This window comes from Sebastes fasciatus, chromosome 21 (genome assembly GCF_043250625.1).
Source record: "Sebastes fasciatus isolate fSebFas1 chromosome 21, fSebFas1.pri, whole genome shotgun sequence".
Lineage (NCBI taxonomy): Eukaryota > Metazoa > Chordata > Actinopteri > Perciformes > Sebastidae > Sebastes > Sebastes fasciatus.
This window is the reverse complement of record NC_133815.1, coordinates 9735124-9752924: the sequence shown is the minus strand read 5'-3', so window position 1 is coordinate 9752924 and position 17801 is coordinate 9735124. Positions and strand designations below refer to the sequence as shown.

Genomic DNA, 17801 nt, shown 5'->3' with positions numbered 1-17801 from the left:
ACTGATGATACTTTAGACAGTTGATCAGCAGTAAAGTGCTGTTTTTTAAGAATGCATTAGTTAAAAAACAGCCTATGAGCGTAATTTAACAGGTTTTCTTTTTTATTAACAGTAAAACACAGTTTTTTTTATCAATAACAGGTTAATACTGTTGAAATCCTGCTGTAAATTAACAGCAATTGTTAAGAGTGTATGCATGCACACACACACACATTGAGATAGTCAGTACAAAGCTGCACTTAAGTGCCCTGTTATGTAATCCTGAGGCGAGAAGGCTTTGCGCCTGCGAAAAGAGCGAGCAGGTGGAGGAGGAAGACATGCGCAGTAGCATCCTCGTCAGCAGCATCAGGACCAGAAAGATCCTCCAGCAGGAGCCTCTGCGATGCGAGAGAAGATGGTGCATGTAAACACGCCGAGAGAGAAGATGACTGTGTCGTTCTGTCGGACTTTGTATCCAATGAAAGCGAGATTTGAAGTCTAAAGACTAAAAAGGAGGTCATATTTTCATCCATCAGACGCGCGCAAAACGGAGCAGCAGCAGAGATGCGACGGCAATAACAACACTTGGTTTAGTCTCTCATGACGACGCTTTAAAGCTGTCTGCTGCAGCTGCGACAATCACAAACAGGACTCCTCTTATGTCACCACATACTGCATGACAGGCTTGTGTTCTAGTGTGATGGTCGCTGGTTTCTAGTGGGATGCACATCAGTGTTTGGCCGTACTCGCTCTCCGTCGTAATGGCAGCTCTGTACCAGGGCACGGATGCTTCCTCTCCGGATAAATTTCTGGCCTTGAAAGACGTGAGAGAGGTGAAAGAGGAGACGACGCTGGACGAGAAGCTCTTCTTACTGGCATGCGAGAAAGGTATGTTATCATTATGATGTTTCCTCCAAAGTAAAACCACCATATCCATTGTTTTCTTCCTCTAAGATCACAGAAAAAGCTCATGTTAATGTTGGAAATCAGGTGACTGCTGTGTGCTTACATTATTGATGAGTTATTGAAGCATTATGTGTGATATATAAGCTGGCAGATGCATTCACCATAACAGCTTGACAGGTTTCCAGCAGGGTCATCGCAGCAAAGCAGCAAACTGTACAGTCATACCACATTTTTTTTCTCTCCAGTGAATGCAGCTGCCTACATGTTGGCCACTGTGGAAATGTGCCTACGGGGGTTAAGAGATATATATAGCTGAACGTCTGCTCTTCTGAAACTTTTTCTCTCCCTTGGTTTGCTGACTTTTCAAGTTAATGCAAAACAATGGGAGAGAAACTACACAAGAGATGCAGAGCGTAAAATAGCAAAGAGTCCTCGTCAGATGGGAGGGGAATATTTCATTGATAAGTTACGAACATTGCACAGGCAGAGGTTGTTTCACAGGCCGCTGTGACCATATAAAGCCTCTCTAAACATGGCTCGGCAACAGAGAGTGTCCTTTGAGGGAGATGTTATTGTTATACACCACCACTGAGGTTAAGAGGAGTGCTGGAGCTGAGCCTGCTCTGCGAGAGAGAGAAAGTGTGCCTTATGGCTGGAGCTGTGTGTGTGGCGCCATCCGTAGATAATACTTCATCGCTTTTATAGATGTGACTCTGCAAGAATCTGCTGAATTCCCCTTCACGCTGCTTTTGTCTTTGTCTCAGGTGACTACTACATGGTGAAGAAGCTGCTCGAGGAGAACCGACACGGCGAGATCAACCTCAACTGCGTGGACGTGCTGGGCCGGGATGCCGTCACCATCACCATCGAGAACGAGAATCTAGACATCCTGCAGCTTCTTCTGGAGCATGGCTGCCAGGTAGTAAACACACACACACATATACACACTCAGGACAAAACTAGGTCTGCACAAGTTATGTAAGTTGTTTTTGCATGTAATCTGCTAAAAAAAGATGTGTTTGTTTCTGTGCAGGCGACAGATGCCTTGTTGGTGGCCATAGACTCCGAGGTGGTGGGAGCTGTGGACATCCTCCTCAACCACAGGCCGAGGCGATCCTCCAAGCCCTCCATCGCTGTGAGTATCCTCTTATAATTTCAAGAAAAACACCGCAGATGCAAAGAACAGGTTGATATGGTTGATCTTTTCTTATCATTTCTGCACAGTATTCCTTATATTTCTATCTTTCTATAGAAACTGATGCAGCGGATTCAGAACCCGGAGTACTCCACCACCATGGACGTGGCTCCGGTCATCCTGGCGGCCCACAGGAACAACTACGAGATCCTGACTATGCTGCTGAAGCAGGACATCTCGCTTCCTCGGCCGCACGCTGTAGGCTGCGAGTGCACGCTCTGCAATGCCAAGAACAAAAAGGACAGCTTACGACACTCCAGGTACAGGCCTCCTCAGTGACCTAGAAGACAAAAAATGGAATTGTATAAATGTTGTGTGCTTTCCCCAGATGGTTGCATTAAGCTCCCATCTGTGCATGCAACTGAAATTTTTTATTTCCTTTGGTGGAAATGTTCTCTGGGCTTGCTTAAGCACAAATATGAAGAATTTATCAAAATTGGTCGAACCGTAAAAGTGAGCTTTTCTAATCATACTATATCTAAACCTTCGGGCACATGGGAATACTCTTATTGCAAAAAAATGTGCTGCAGGGATGACATATTTTTGTAGGCCAACCAAGAAGTTATCATCACCCTGGGTTCCCTCGAAAAAAACCAATGGGATTTTTCCATTACCCCGAATACTAGATATAGTATGATAAGGAAATCGCTGCATCTCAGAAACTACAAGGAGCACAATCAAGTATTTGGTATCTATGAACTCATAACAAGCTGAATGACAAAGATATGCACACATATGCTGTGTAAAAAAATATTTCATATGGAAAACATTTAATAAACACAATGTTAGCAATTTTCCTAATTTTTCAAAAATCCTGACTTTGACTATTAATAAAAGTGTGATTTTTCATGTGATCTAAACATTTCAGAGTTGTACTGTTAGATATTAACTCAAAGTATGTCCGTACCAAATTTCAAGACTTTTGACAGATCTTTATCATACTAAATATAGTATTTGAGCACTCCCATTGATCTAAACCAGAAGTCTAGTGCTGTGCTGAATTACTGTAACTTTGAATGGTCAACATCACTTCTGTCTTCCAGATGATGCCTGTGTTATTTTACACGATGGTTGTTTTGGCCTTTCTCCGGTATGGAGGGGCTTAAAACCAGCTATGAATCAATCGGTGTGTCAAGTTCAGTGACAGTTTTGATGATAACATCAGCTTGAGAATGGCATCTTAAGCATCTGGAAAGAAATGATTTACTATCATGTGCACTGGCTTTTTGTGAATGTTTTTAGCTACAGTACCATGACTCTTTACAGAGTTCTCTTTGTCCCACAGAAGACATTCTCTGTTATTGCCAAGCTCTACTTATCTAGCTGTAGAGAGACAGTATTTGGTGTGCCAGTAGTGGTATATTTGTTTTTTTATATAAGTAGTGGTTTTACTGAAAGATAATATCGGTACGAACTGTAATTTAAGGGAAAGCTGCAAAACCAGCAGTATTTCCTCTGGGAAGTTGGTTTCTGATACCATCTTGCAGATGAGATTTTGCAGATCTCCTCTCTGCTGGGCATTTTTGTTCTCTCCGCAGGGCAGTGTAGCTTCCCACACAGTAAGCTAAATGAATCAGTCTGCGGTTTGGCTGGCAAACAACACAGAGGTCAAAGCAGGTACAGATGAAACAACTAGATGGCTGAATGGTTTCTAGATTTCCTTTTTTTCCTCATCCATACACCTTTGTTTTGTCCTGTTCCTTCCCTCACATTTTCATCACCTCTTTCTCTTTGCCACCAGGTTCCGCCTGGACATCTACCGCTGCCTGGCCAGTCCCTCTCTGATCATGCTGACTGAAGAAGATCCCATCCTCAGGGCCTTTGAGCTGAGTGCAGACCTCAAGGAGCTCAGCCTGGTCGAGGTGGAGTTCAGGTACGATTGCTATCAACTGCTGCACGTCTGTCCGTCATGCCAATGCACGTTTATCTCATTTCTTTGCACTAGAAACTTGTCGCACATGCAAAAACATATGTACATACTTGCACACTGATATTGCAAACCCTCTTCCTTTATAGAACGTAACAGATAAGAGTTATAATCCTTCATGTGGTTTGATTATATCTCAATTTCCTTGCTCCAGGAATGATTATGACGATCTGGCAAAGCAGTGTAAGATGTTTGCCAAGGACCTGCTGGCTCAGGCTCGAAACTCTCGAGAGCTAGAAGTGATTCTCAACCACACATCCAACGAGGATAACGTTGACAAGAGAGGCTTACTGGAGGAGCGAATGAACCTCAGTCGACTCAAGCTTGCCATCAAGTACAACCAGAAAGAGGTTAGAGAGGCAAAGTCTCACATTCATGTTTTTTTGGCAGTGTCAACAGCAAGCAAATCTGTATTATAAGTGGGATGAGGAAAATATTTGATATGTTACAGATACTTTAAGTCCACAACTGTCCACAGATCAGATCTGTTATTAATTACCTCTCATTTATTGTACTATATGTCGGCCGTCACATCTGCTTCAGCATGTGCTTGTCTTTTGGAAATACGAGTTTGGCAGGATGAAGTACTTCCTCCAGGCAACGGCAGTCAAAGTCAAACTAAAGTTGGAAGTTTGAAGCTGGGGGACAATTTACAGCTGGGATGGCTCAGTGTGTAAAGTGTGACTCGTATATCACAGGACAGCTAGTGTCATTCTATTGTTTCCTACTGGAGAAAAGATTCTTCTTAAAGTTGCACATCAGATTACTCCTCCCTTAGAGTCTTATTTATGGTTTGTGGTTGGATTTGTTTTATTGCAGGGAGAACACTGAGACGTTTGTAGCTCAGTCACATAAAAACATGCTGGTAGGCAGATTTTGTTACTTTCGGACTGAGCCAGATTAGCTGTTTCACCCGTCTCCTGTCCTGTTTTGTGCTAAGCTAAGCTAACCTGTTGCTGGCTGCAGCTTTATATTCATCCTAGAGACATGAGAGTGGCATTAGTATTCTCATCTAACTTAACTCTCGGCAAGAAAGTTAGTCTCTTAAAATGTATAGTCTCTCTGTTTTTCGAAGGTTGTAACAGGCTCAGTTTTAAAGTTAGAGTGAAGGTTCTGGCATCATATAAAACTAGAAAACCTAAAGAACCTTAGGTTTGGTACCAACCATGCCGTACTATCTTGCTTGTCGCAAAGGAGGCTAAATAATGCTCCAAAGTTCGGCTAAATTTTGGCGAGGATATACTGACAAGGCCATATCAAAGGGGTCCCTTGACCTTTGACCTCAAGAATGAAAATAGGTTCTATGGGTACCCACAAGTCTCCCCTTTACAGACATGCCCACTTTATGATAATCAAATGCAGTTTGGGGCAAAACCCATGCAGTTATTTGCATGCAGTACAAATGTGTTATTTTCGCTTAATCTAAAAATGTTTGTTTGAATATTTCTGCATACTGGGGTCCCTAAATAGTCTTGGAATTGTATAAATTGGGTATGATTGTAAAGCTGAGACTCTTGTGGATCTGATGAGCCCAATTGTATTCATGTGTGATGATGTTAGTCCCCATAGTAGCCATTTCACATAGATCCTTTTTTGAAACTTGACCTCACTGACCTAGAGCATTCATAGGATCTATGGCTTTCCTAGGTAGATTTACAATAAGAAAGTTTCTGAGCAGTTTCCAGAACAGAAGTGCTCGCCATCCAGTCACCGAAAAATGCAATTCTCGCAGAAATCTCCAAATGTCAAAAGTTTTTGATAGCAAATCACAGCATGGCTTTTTCTATGGTGTTCCTCAAGGATTTGGTACAATAACTTATGAGGCATAATAGAGCATGGGAATGACCATCGTAGACTACTATTATAATGTTCTAAGCCTTTATACACTTTCACAATTTATTTAAATGAATTCATTCATTTTTATATCTGATTCATGACTAGAACATCTTGACACACAGTGCTGAGCTGCATCGCAAATTAATCTTTAGGTTCCCAGCTTTCAGATGATGTACACCACTATTATGTGACATTTACTGTTGATTTTTTATACCCCTGAACATCCCCTGTCCCTCACCCCTACCCCTCTAAAGAAAAGGGGGGCGGAGTGTAAGGGGTTAATAAGCATGTTTTCTAAAATGTTAAGCTATTACTTACAGCTCATGGAGGTCAGCTGACTTAAAAATGAACTGAATCAGCTTCACATCCTCACGTTGATATTTCTCTCCTGATGCCCCTTTTACAGTTTGTGGCTCAGTCCAACTGTCAACAGTTCCTCAACACCGTCTGGTTTGGAGAGACGGCCAGCTACCGGCGCAAGCACACCTGTCTAAAGATGGCCACGGTGCTGAGCGTGGCGATGCTCTGGCCGCTGCTCTCCGTCTGCTACCTTCTGGTGCCGCGCTCCCGCGTGGGCCAAATCATCCACACGCCCTTCGTCAAGTTCATCATCCACAGCGCCTCCTACTTCTCCTTCCTGCTGCTGCTCAACCTGTACTCGCTGGTCTACAACGAGGGCAAGAAGAACACCATGGGCCCGGCGCTGGAGATGATCGATTACCTGCTCATCCTCTGGATCATAGGTCAGCTTTTTACTCAGCTTTCAAGCATTAAATAAGATACTAATGTATGTCGTGTATGTGTAGAGGGGTATCATGTATGTGCTTAGAGGGCAGATTTCTATGATTGAATGATTAGTCATCTCTTAACGGACACAATAAAACTAAGAATAGAATAAGAATTCAATCTTACAAACCCAAATTTAATAGAATAACGTTACATTATGGAGTGAAAATGAGAGATTCCTGTTATGGTCTGGCTAAAGTCCAGTATCCTGTATCCATAATCCCATCAGGCACAACATGACAAACAACTGTTTCTATACTCAACGACAGAAAGTCTGGCTTGACTGGATTAAATCTGTCAGTTCTGCCTCTAATTGAAGCTCGATAGAAAGGAAGGCTTCTTCTATCTCCCCTGTGGTCCATCTGAGTGCTCCTATCACCGGTCTCATACATGCAAACATGTATTTGCACAAAGACAAACACGTGTACACAAGCCATATCGGTTCAGATGAGATAGTGACAGCTAGAAATTGACTCTGCCTCTCTGGGGAAGCGCCTCTCTACCTTCCACTTCTGCCAAGAAACCATTAGCATGATCATTCAATCGCCTTAATGGCCTTCTCAGCGGAGATATTTGCCTCATGGTTGCAGCATCCTACCCCTCTCCAGCCGACACAAAGCATCGCAACCACACCTCATTGCTCTAGGTTTCACTATCATCGCTGCTGGGTTGATAAATCATCCCAATAACTGCACCTGACAGCTTATAAAAGGATGTAGAAGCAATTGACTTCTATTATTCAATGTAATGAAGATGGTTGTGGTGCTAATTTGCAATTTATTCCCTATTTTGCAGGAGTGAGATCAGCAGTTGAGTCATTAGACGGATGTGTAATGTTTTTTTATCCAGGGGCTAGGATAGCTTTAGGGCAAAGATTCCTTAAGTAGTGCAAAAGAGCAACATCAAAGATCAATTTTAATAACTTCAGCAGTTTTTTTCCCACCTCATTGCAAAACACTGCAAAGATGTGATGCAGTGGTGCAGATTACACGCTTCAGGGTCTCTGCAGCATCAACGAAACACCCCAAATTAGTTATATAACAAGGATTTCTAATGATTTACAAATCAAATGTTATCAGGATGTGAAAGGTGGCTTTTAAAGTTGCTGTATATCTACAGACAGCACTGACACACAGCAGCTTTCCATCTCTTTTGCATCCCGTTGTTCTCTCTTTCTCCCACGCTACCCCACCTCCTCCTCTCATCTTTCTCCTGCTCTCTCCATCCTGCTACTCCCCTGAGCCAGATGCCTCACAGTAATGGGGAAATCAGATGCTAAGATTGTGAGTGTGTCTGTGGGCTGGGCTACATACGTGTGTGTGTGTGTGTGTGTGTGTGTGTGTGTGTGTGTGTGTGTGTGTGTGTGTGTGTGTGTGTGTGTGTGTGTGTGTGTGTGTGTGTGTGTGTGTGTGTGTGTGTGTGTGTGTGTGTGTGTGTGTGTGTGTGTGTGTGTGTGTGTGTGTGTGTGTGTCTCAATGCATCTCTCGCTTTTATGACTACATTATGACTCAAATTCAATCATTCCATAGTAAAAAAAAAAAGGGATTTCTCAGCCAAACCCTGTTTGCTCACTTTCTGTTGCAACCATGGAAACCAATAACCGATCGATCATGTTCAATGTAATGTAATCATTTCTGAATTACACAAAGATCTGTGTCACTGTGAAATAACTTGCAGCTGGAGTCAAGTTTTAATTTTATTACCCCTACTGTACAATTAGAAGTGATGAAATTCCACTTTGACACAGACATCCATCTGTATTAAATTCTACACACCTGCCTAAACCCCACAGATGACACATTTTCACCACATTAATCTAATGTTTCCGTGTCTCATACATTCCTGTTTCCCCCGGGCTCCCACTGTGAGATGACTTATTGTGGTTGAAGCGATTTTAAAATGTTGGGGGATGACAGCAAAATGTTTTTTTTCCAGTAGTGTGTGTGTGTGTGTGGTGATGGGGAATTCCTGCTTTCCTCCTGTAGGGATGGTGTGGTCGGATGTGAAGCGTCTGTGGTACGAGGGGCTGGAGGACTTTCTGGATGAGTCGAGGAACCAGCTGAGCTTCGTGATGAATTCCCTTTACCTCGCCACCTTTGCCCTCAAGATAGTTGCTCATAGCAAGGTACACACACTCTTTAGATTTAGAGGATGGATAACTGCATCTAACACTGGATTCATTTCACTATATATTGATTTTCTTATTTGCTTTTTTGTCCAGAGTTAAATGGTTAGATGAGAAGATAGATAACTATCTCATGTATTTTTTTTTTTTTTTAACAGGATTATGACATTATGTTTTGAAACAAATTTTCATTTAACGTTGTAATCAATTAAGTTTATTTTATTTGATTGTTTTAATCAAAACTGGGGGAGATTATTTATATTGTTTTGTTAAAAAAAAATTGTATGTGCTATTAAATAATTCAAATCATTCCCACATTTTAATGATTGTGCATATCACCACTTGATAGATACAGTAGCTTTAGTTTTGATGCCTCTGTTTAAACACAGAGCAGTCATTAGGCCTAGCTGAATCAGGTGTGTTCATGCCAATCAACAGTTGGCAAAGCACACCTGATTTGGCTAGGTAAGTTGGCATCACATTATTGCTTCAGCGCTGTATGTGTTTCTGAATGTGTTTGTTCTTCAGTTCAAGAATGTGGAGGACACAGAGAGGAAGAACTGGGACGCTTTCCATCCCATCCTGGTGGCTGAGGGCCTGTTTGCCTTTGCCAACGTTCTGAGCTACTTGCGACTCTTCTTCATGTACACCACCAGCTCCATCCTGGGGCCGCTGCAGGTAGGAAAGCAGACATTTTCTGCTTTTATAATTGATTCCCAGTGGAGCCAGACTTGCAGCAGAAATATCCCTGTGGATGTTTGTGATCATGTACCCAGTACGACTTTGTAAAACACTTTGGATGCGAACAAAAATGACCAAATCCTTATATAACGATTATAAAGCTGCTTCCCTTTCCTATCGTTCTCTCTAACCCCACCACACACCACCCACGCTCTTCCTCTCTCAGTGAAGTGTGAACACTCAAGGACAAGCCCACACTAAACATCACACCAGCTGTGCTCAGCAGTATGATAACCATCATCATAAGCATTAAGTATAAGCACAGTGAACTGAGGCAGTAGATGAATGTGCTCTGCAGTAATAATATGCTCATAACAAACAGAGCACAACATCATAAAGCTTTGCTGCGTTAGTTGCCATATGCATCAGCGTACTGCTATCATCATTTCCATCATCATGAACGAGAGCTTTCAGTTTAGTTTTGAAAATTGATTTCTCAAGCTAACTGCACTTTAGATATAAAGCTGGAGGAGCTGGCTCTATACACCCACAACACATTTTCATTGGATCCTAGATTGATTTCTATCACAATCTGGCACATGCAGTCTGATCCATTGCCATCTTAACTGCAATTATGGCTGCATGGGAATTAAAGTGAAAAGTATAGTCATTACATACTGTATTGTCAAGGGCAGCTGAAAACTTTTAAACTCAGTTTATGAACTTTTCAATGCCAAGAGGGTTCAATTTGGTGGTACATTAAAGGGATAGTTTGGGTGTTTTGAAGTGAGGTTGTATGATGTACTTATCTAGCAGTGTATCAGTAGATGGCGGTCGGCACGCCCCCAGTTAGGAGAAGCAGACAGGGGTTACTGCATGGAGCAAAGCAATGCACTGCTGAGGACGGGGGAGGGCAGCAAAACGTATTTTAGAAAGGCCCACCTAAAAATAGCAATATCAGTTTAAGTGTACGCTATATTTAGATTATTTTTGACACTTTATCTTGCTGTCAGACTGCCCTTTCTGACAGGGAACTGAAGCAGTTGTATCCATCTATGCTCTCTTCAAAGCCACCAGACTAACGAGAGTTACTGGTCTACCACTGCCTCGATTTTGTTAGTTTGTTTGTGCTATTGTGTGACTTTGGTGAATATGAACTAACCAAAGTCACACGATAACACAAACATACTAACCGATCGATGCGGCGGTAGATTAGCAACTCCCGTGCACTGCGAGGTAAAATTACAGTTTTTTTCAATGGAGTCTGGTGGCTTTGAAGAGAGCATAGATAACGGCTTCAGTTCCCCATCAGAAACACTGATTGTATAGCTGTCTTACGGCAAGATTAACCAGTGAAAATATTCTAAATATAGCGTACACTTAAACTGATATTGATTTTTTTAGGTGGGCCTTTGTTTTAGGTGGCTAAAATACGATTTGCTGCCGGCCCCGTCCACAGCAGCACATTGCTTTGCTTCCGTGCGGTAAGTCCTGTCTGCTTCTTCAAATTGGGGGCATGTAGACCATCATCTACTGTAAGTAATACACTGACTATGGATAAGTACCTCATACAACCCCACTTCAAAACACCCAAACTAGCCCTTTAAATCTAGATTGCTGTCAAAAAAGATCCACGTGAAAAGTGTTTAGTAAACTTTTCTAAATCCTGTATTTGATCAGCTTGATTAACCCTCAGTCTGAGCTGGCACTGTCATTCAGAATTAGCAGACATGACCTCTTCACTTTCTTTTTCTTTCTCAAATGGTTATGGAAATGTTTAGCAATGCCGTTGTACTGATCTGCTTTATGCCTCTTACACAACACAAAATAAATCTAATTTGTATAAAGCAAACATTTAATCTGGCTCATCCGCAACCCAACATTTAACTATTGCCAGCTTGTTTAATACTTTCATACATAACTGCAAGACATTCTGTGTCATTTCTTAAACATGGAGGTTTGATGGAAGAGCGATATTCACCATCTGCCGGTGGAAAGAAGTAAAACTGTGCCAGCAAAAAAGCCTAAAGCTGCATAGGTTTCATCTCTTTATGCTGAGAAAAAGATATCTGTTATGTCATTGTTTTTCATCTCCCTAGACAAGCCAAAAAATCTGGTTTGAGTATTTACTCCTCCTCAACAACCTCCGTGCCATAGGTGTCCCTTTTTATCGCATCATGATTTTGTGTATCGTTTAGCCAGCTGGCAGAAAGATCGTAAAGCCAGCCAACATCTGACGGTTTGCTGGCAGAATGTCATTTTTCCCCCCGCGTGTGACTATTACATAAAGCAGTCTTCAGGTATGCAGTGAGGTCAGGCTATTTGTAGGGATGCCTTCCTGTCATTAAGTCAAGTGCTGTTTGTGGTTGACTTATAAAACACTAAGGGTGCCCTGTAGATTGTTAATGAGCGCTTTTCAGCTACAATCTCCTCCATCTTTCTGCCTCCGTCTCTCTTCTTTCCTCTCTGTCACTCACGCTCTCTGTGACATCACTGTCTGGCCGGCTTGGCAGGTTGGAAAAAATATTAGCTCACATGGCAGACACACCTCCCTACTAATGCACACGCGCCCACACATTTCCACACTCGTGCGATATGTGAGCGTGCAATTAGTTGCACTCAGACGAGCTCCTACACACACACAGACAGTGAGGCAGTGCTATGTGGGCTGCAGTAATGTCTGATTCCGGCCAGCTCCCATTCCTGCCGGGTAGTGCCCCCTACTGAGGTTGGAAAGAGTGACTGAAAGTGTGAGTGTGTGTCTGTGTTCATCGACTATCAACAATGAGCTCACTCATGGCCCAGACTTCACCTCGCCAACAGTGTTAATCTCCCATAACTGATGGCCCACCATGTACGAGTGTGTTTGAGAGAACAGACACAAGTTGTGCCCCAGGTCCACACTACATACAATCAATCAAGCTTTATTTGTAAAGCGCCGTTTCATGCAGATTAGTGCAGTTCAAAGTGCTTCACAGATGGCTGACAAGTCGAAAATAAGACGCGTGGACCGTGAACACAACAGAAAAGACAAAAGTAATTTAACAATTTGATGATTTGAGATCAAATGCCAGCAAGACAATAAAATTATAAAAATGTAATAAAATATAATTAAAAGCTATAATAACAGTAATAGTAGTAAAACTGTGAAGTAAAAACTAGATTAATAAAATAACAATAAAATAGAATAGAATTATTTTAACTTATTATTAACTTAAATACAATAACATTAGTGATTAGTAAAATAATAACATAGAAGGCAATTTTACAATTTAAATACAATAAAATAAGTGATTAACAAAATAAAAATAAAATTTAATAAAATTATACAACTTAAATACAATAAAATGAGTGATTAATAGAATAACAATAAAATTAAATTAAATTTTACAACTTAAATACAGTAAAATAAGTAATTAATAAAATTAAAATAAAATAGAATACAATTTTACAACTTAAATACAATAAAATGAGTGATTGATAAAATAACAATTAAATTAAATTAAATTTTACAACTTAAATACAATAAAGTAAGTGATTGATTAAATAACAATAGACAAAGAAAGACACGTATTTATTGTGGTGTGTTCACACTTCAAAAGGGTAAAATACCCAACTGGTGTCGGGGGATGCTGTTGTCCCACAATGCATTGTACAAAGAGACTCACAGCTGGAAAACATTTAAAACAAATTGGGAACAGTGTTGTTGAGACAGTTCCAGGAACATCTTGGTAAACAATAAATATAAAAATAAAATCTTTTGACAAACATTTCTCCAATTGGAAGTCAAGTCAAATTTATTATAGAACAATTATATTACTACAAATGTTAACCAGCTGAGGAACCTTAAATGCATCAGACCCCCCCTCCAGTCAAGGTTAAGAGCTCCTGACCTGCTGCATTCCTGCTCTGTTTGTACAGTAACTAAGTTAGGCTACCTGTCAGGCTGAGCAAGTAGGGAACGACCTCGGCTCCTAAATCAGATGTGTACAAAGTGGCCGAGGAATACACTGGGGGGATTTAGACATGACAAGAGAATGAATCACCCAAATAGACTAGTCCTTCTCCTCAAACATGCTGTCTGGGTTTCAGTGCAAACACTCCAGTCGCCTTTCACCCTGAGGTGCAGGGAGAGTGGTCATCCCTCACATTGGACACTGTGTGTGTGTTTGTGTTATGCAAGGGCGAGCACGTTCTGACCTTGTTTGAGCATCTCAAGGTCCTAGTAAACAGATAAGCCACTCAGGTCTATAAATAGTCGGTTTCCAATGGTCTGAGAAGACTTTCTCTGTCTTCAAGCCCTCTTTTTGGCTTCTTCCATGTTTGTCTGTCTTACTGCTGCCAGAATATGTTGCTTTTTCCACTTCCTCAGGGGGTCACTGCTAAACAAGAACATTGGGGGGAAAGTAGCTACAAGTGGTCATAAAGTTTTCTTCCGCAGGATGAGTGTTGAAAGAGTCCAAAACATCACAATCAAGTAGAAATACATAGCTACTTTGCTAATGTTTTAAAGACAACAGACATTTTGATTAGTCATAGCAGGAAAAGCACACGTATAACAAATAACATTATTATAAAAAGGGAGATTTTCATGTCTTGTTTATTATAAAGTAGGTTTAAATGCTATATAAATACTGTGAGAGTATCGAAACACTCATTTGAACCTGACTTTTTGCAATTTTCAGATTTCTATTCTGGAAATGCATGCAAATTCTTTACCCTATTCTCCTGGGGTGTCTCCACTTGAGAAATCAGTCAAATTCTGTAAGAATCAGACAGACTTCCTGTCTGGTGTCAGATCTGACCCCAGCTAGCACCCTGAGGAGGATTGCTGGCAGAAAACTGTTTATGAAAAATAGAAAAATGACTCACGTCTGCTTGACTACATCAGATCGAGCGACAGGATTAACAGACAGATATTCATGTTTCCTCAGATCTCCATGGGTCAGATGCTGCAAGAGTTTGGGAAGTTTTTGGGCCTCTTCCTGTTGGTGTTATTCTCCTTCACCATCGGACTCACCCAGCTTTATGGAAAGGACCAGAAAGACCCAGACAAAAGTCCACAAAGCGACTGCGAGGGCATATTCTGCCAGCAACAGAGCAACGATGCATTCCACACGTACGGGCCAACCTCAATCTGTCACTTTGTGCTGCGATGACAACAATGATGAATGTGCAGAATGCTTGTTGAGAGATGTTAGAGACCATAATACGGGGCTGATTAAGTTCTGATTCATTAACTCTAAAATTAGTAGATTGTTTGGGGTATATTGTGAAATGCATCTAACTGACAGCTTCTTCTGTTTCACAGGTTTATGGGGACCTGCTACGCCCTGTTCTGGTACATCTTCTCCCTGGCACACGTCGCACTCTTCGTCACCCGCATCAGCTACACAGAGGAGCTGCGCTCTTTCGTGGGCGCCATGATCATCGGCACCTACAACATTGTGGTGGTTATTGTGCTGACCAAGCTGCTGGTGGCCATGCTCCATAAAAGCTTCAGACAAATTGCTGTAAGTGTAACTTTTGGCATATTATGTCTTTGTTTCGCAGTGCTGTCAAGGGTAATTTGAGTTCAGCTTGGAACAGAAAGTTGCAACTGTTTTCATTTACTGTTCAGATTAGATTTTTTCTCTAATTCACCCTGAAATGTTGCACAGATGTTAAATAGTTTTGACTTTGGAACCCTGCTACACATTTTCTGTTTCCTTTCAACAACAGTTTGACTTTGATTATACTAAGTAAAACATTTTTTTCCAGGAACATCTGTCCCCCTCAATGATTTCCACAACTACTAGTGCATTTTCAAGGTCACAGTTTGTGAAAATTCCTTCTCACATTCCTGTGTTCTCCGTGTTGTTGTTGGATTTTGTGCTTCTGTAGAATCACGAGGATAAAGAGTGGAAGTTTGCCAGGGCCAAACTGTGGCTTAGCTACTTTGATGACAAGTGCACCATGCCTCCACCGTTCAATATCCTCCCCTCCCCAAAGACCGTCTGCTACCTGGTGACCAGCATGAGCAAGTGGATTTGTTCACACACCTCAAAGGGCAAGGTCAAGAGACAGAACAGCCTCAAGGTAAGAAAAATAGTTTCATAACGGTCAGAAGCTTAAAGGGTAACTTCGGTATTTTTCAACCTGGACCCTATTTTCCCATGTTTCTGTGTCTAACTGACAAATAGCGACAACAATTTATGAAATTGGTCAAGTATTGAGGGAGAGCACTGTAGACGGCAGCCGTTCGCGGCCTGCATAATGGTGCTATCTAGGCAAGCAGGCACCGTCATTTACGTCCACTAATGCCTAGTTCACACGTAGTAGTGACAAGTAGTCAGATCACAGTACTGTTCACACTACACAACTATCTCTCTTGTAATCGAGAGTCTTTAAGTCATTGTAGTTTTCACACTACATGACTGACCGCCGACAGGAGGTCACACACTACAAGATCTTTCACCGGGAGGAATCCCCGATGAGGTCTCCAAACTACGTTTTGTCACAAAAACACACACAAAAAATACACGGTAAATGACGTGATACCATACGCGAGACACATTGCTGATGTCGTTGTTGCACATGTCCACAAAAAAGCCTGTTTCCACCAGTCTCTACACTCTTTTTTACTATTTATTCCTCTTGCTGCAACAACAACTTTGCTCTGTGTTGCAAATGCAACACATACAGTAAGTTCCTAGTATTACAGGCGACCCCTCCTCCCCCATGTTTCCCCTCAATCTGTGCCTCACGCTGTCATTGGCTGTAGCTCGTGGCCGGAGTTCCCGTCAGGTCCAGATATTTAGCATGCTAGATATCTGGAATGTGTCTGTGAGGCATCGGCGAACCTCTCGACTCGCGTCTTTGAGCAGTTCACACATGACGCTCGAACGCCTATGTACGAGCAGCGAGCCAGTGCCGATTTTCTTCCGATCTGGGGCTTTTGTCTGGGAGCTCCAAAAACTGACAGGGAGCAGAAAATCAGGGCTACAGTCGTGTAGTGTGAGTAGCTTTAAAGTGCTTGTTTTTGCCATGACAGGCTTTGATTGTTATTATAAGTGTCTGACAGAATTATGGAAAGAGTCTCGCCCAAGGAGAAGTCTCGTTCTGAAATCTGGCGAGGTGACGTGTTGCTGGAAGACAACGATTGAATAGTGGAATACATCCATGGTGGAAACGCGAGTGCCAGTCGGGCAGTTTGTTGTGTTGGAGTACAGAAAGCGTAGCTTAGTGTTATCTAAAAGATTTTCAATGTCATGACTGAATATGTAGATGATTTCGACAACGTGGATGAGGTCTTTGAATTCAATGGTTGCCCGTATTTTTTTGAGCCAGAGGCTATTCAGATTTCAAAACGAGACTTCTCCTTGAGCGGGTCTTGGACTCAATAACAAACAGACCGAATCAAGCGAAAGCATTTTATTTCTCTGTAGGGTCCTTTCCATAATGTTGCCAGACACTTATAATAACAATCTGAGCCTGTCAGTGTAAAAAACCCTTTTAGTGAATGTAACATTACATTAGCGCTGCTCACTTGCCCTCGCAGCTTGTTTTGCTGCTGCCAGTTACAGCGTTATCCCTCAATACTGGAAAAACGTCAAACATTTTTGTCCCAATCAGTCACTTAGACACAAAATCATGGAAAAAAAATAGGTTTGAAAAATACTGAAGTGACCCTTTAACTTTTAGTAGTAAGATGGCTGCCAGTACAGCTTTGTGATTTAATTTTCAATCACTTCCAGTAATCTTGAACAAATGTCTTTCTGTGCTTTGTGCAATATCTCGTCTTCGATCTGAACCCCTTCATTGTCTTTTCCCTCCAGGAGTGGAAGAACCTGAAGCAGAAGCACGATGAGAACTATCAGAAGATCATGTGTTGTCTGGTTCACCGCTACTTGACCTCCACGCGACAGAAGATGCAGAGCACAGACCAGGCCACGGTGGAAAACCTGAACGACCTGCGCCAAGACCTCTCCAAGTTTCGCAACGAGATGAGGGACCTGCTGGGTTTCCGGACCTCCAAATATGCCATGTTCTACCCAAGGAGCTAAAAAAAAAAGACTAGATATCTTTTCCCCTTTCCCCTGCTGTGTGACCCGAGCATGTGCAAAAACTCTGCTCTTTTGAGTCACAGAGGCAACTTTTAAACCTGGACCTTAACTAGAAAAATATATATTCTCCACCAAAGCCTCCAGACTCAGGCCCCCCATGTATTATTCAGCTATTCAACCTTTTTGTAAATAAAGAAAGCCATTCTTTCCAACAGAAAGACTAATAACGATTTATGGAACAATTTGACCCTGAGGGGCTTTAATGGCATAAGGAGCTGGTTTTTGCTGAATACAAATGCTGCTTATTGTTGATTTCTCTCC

General features: G+C 41.8%; 1 protein-coding gene across 1 annotated transcript; it reads left to right on the top strand.

The window, feature by feature from the left end:
• The first annotated feature begins 381 nt into the window (after positions 1-381).
• On the top strand, positions 382-17698 carry trpc1 (transient receptor potential cation channel, subfamily C, member 1). Its single transcript, XM_074621506.1, has 13 exons — positions 382-867; positions 1650-1804; positions 1919-2020; positions 2138-2340; positions 3822-3953; positions 4162-4357; positions 6250-6586; positions 8615-8754; positions 9283-9432; positions 14370-14554; positions 14747-14948; positions 15319-15513; positions 17253-17698. The coding sequence occupies exons 1-13, from the start codon at positions 702-704 to the stop codon at positions 17478-17480; spliced, it is 2391 nt and encodes a 796-aa protein (XP_074477607.1). The 5' UTR covers positions 382-701; the 3' UTR covers positions 17481-17698.
• The last annotated feature ends 103 nt before the right edge of the window (positions 17699-17801 follow it).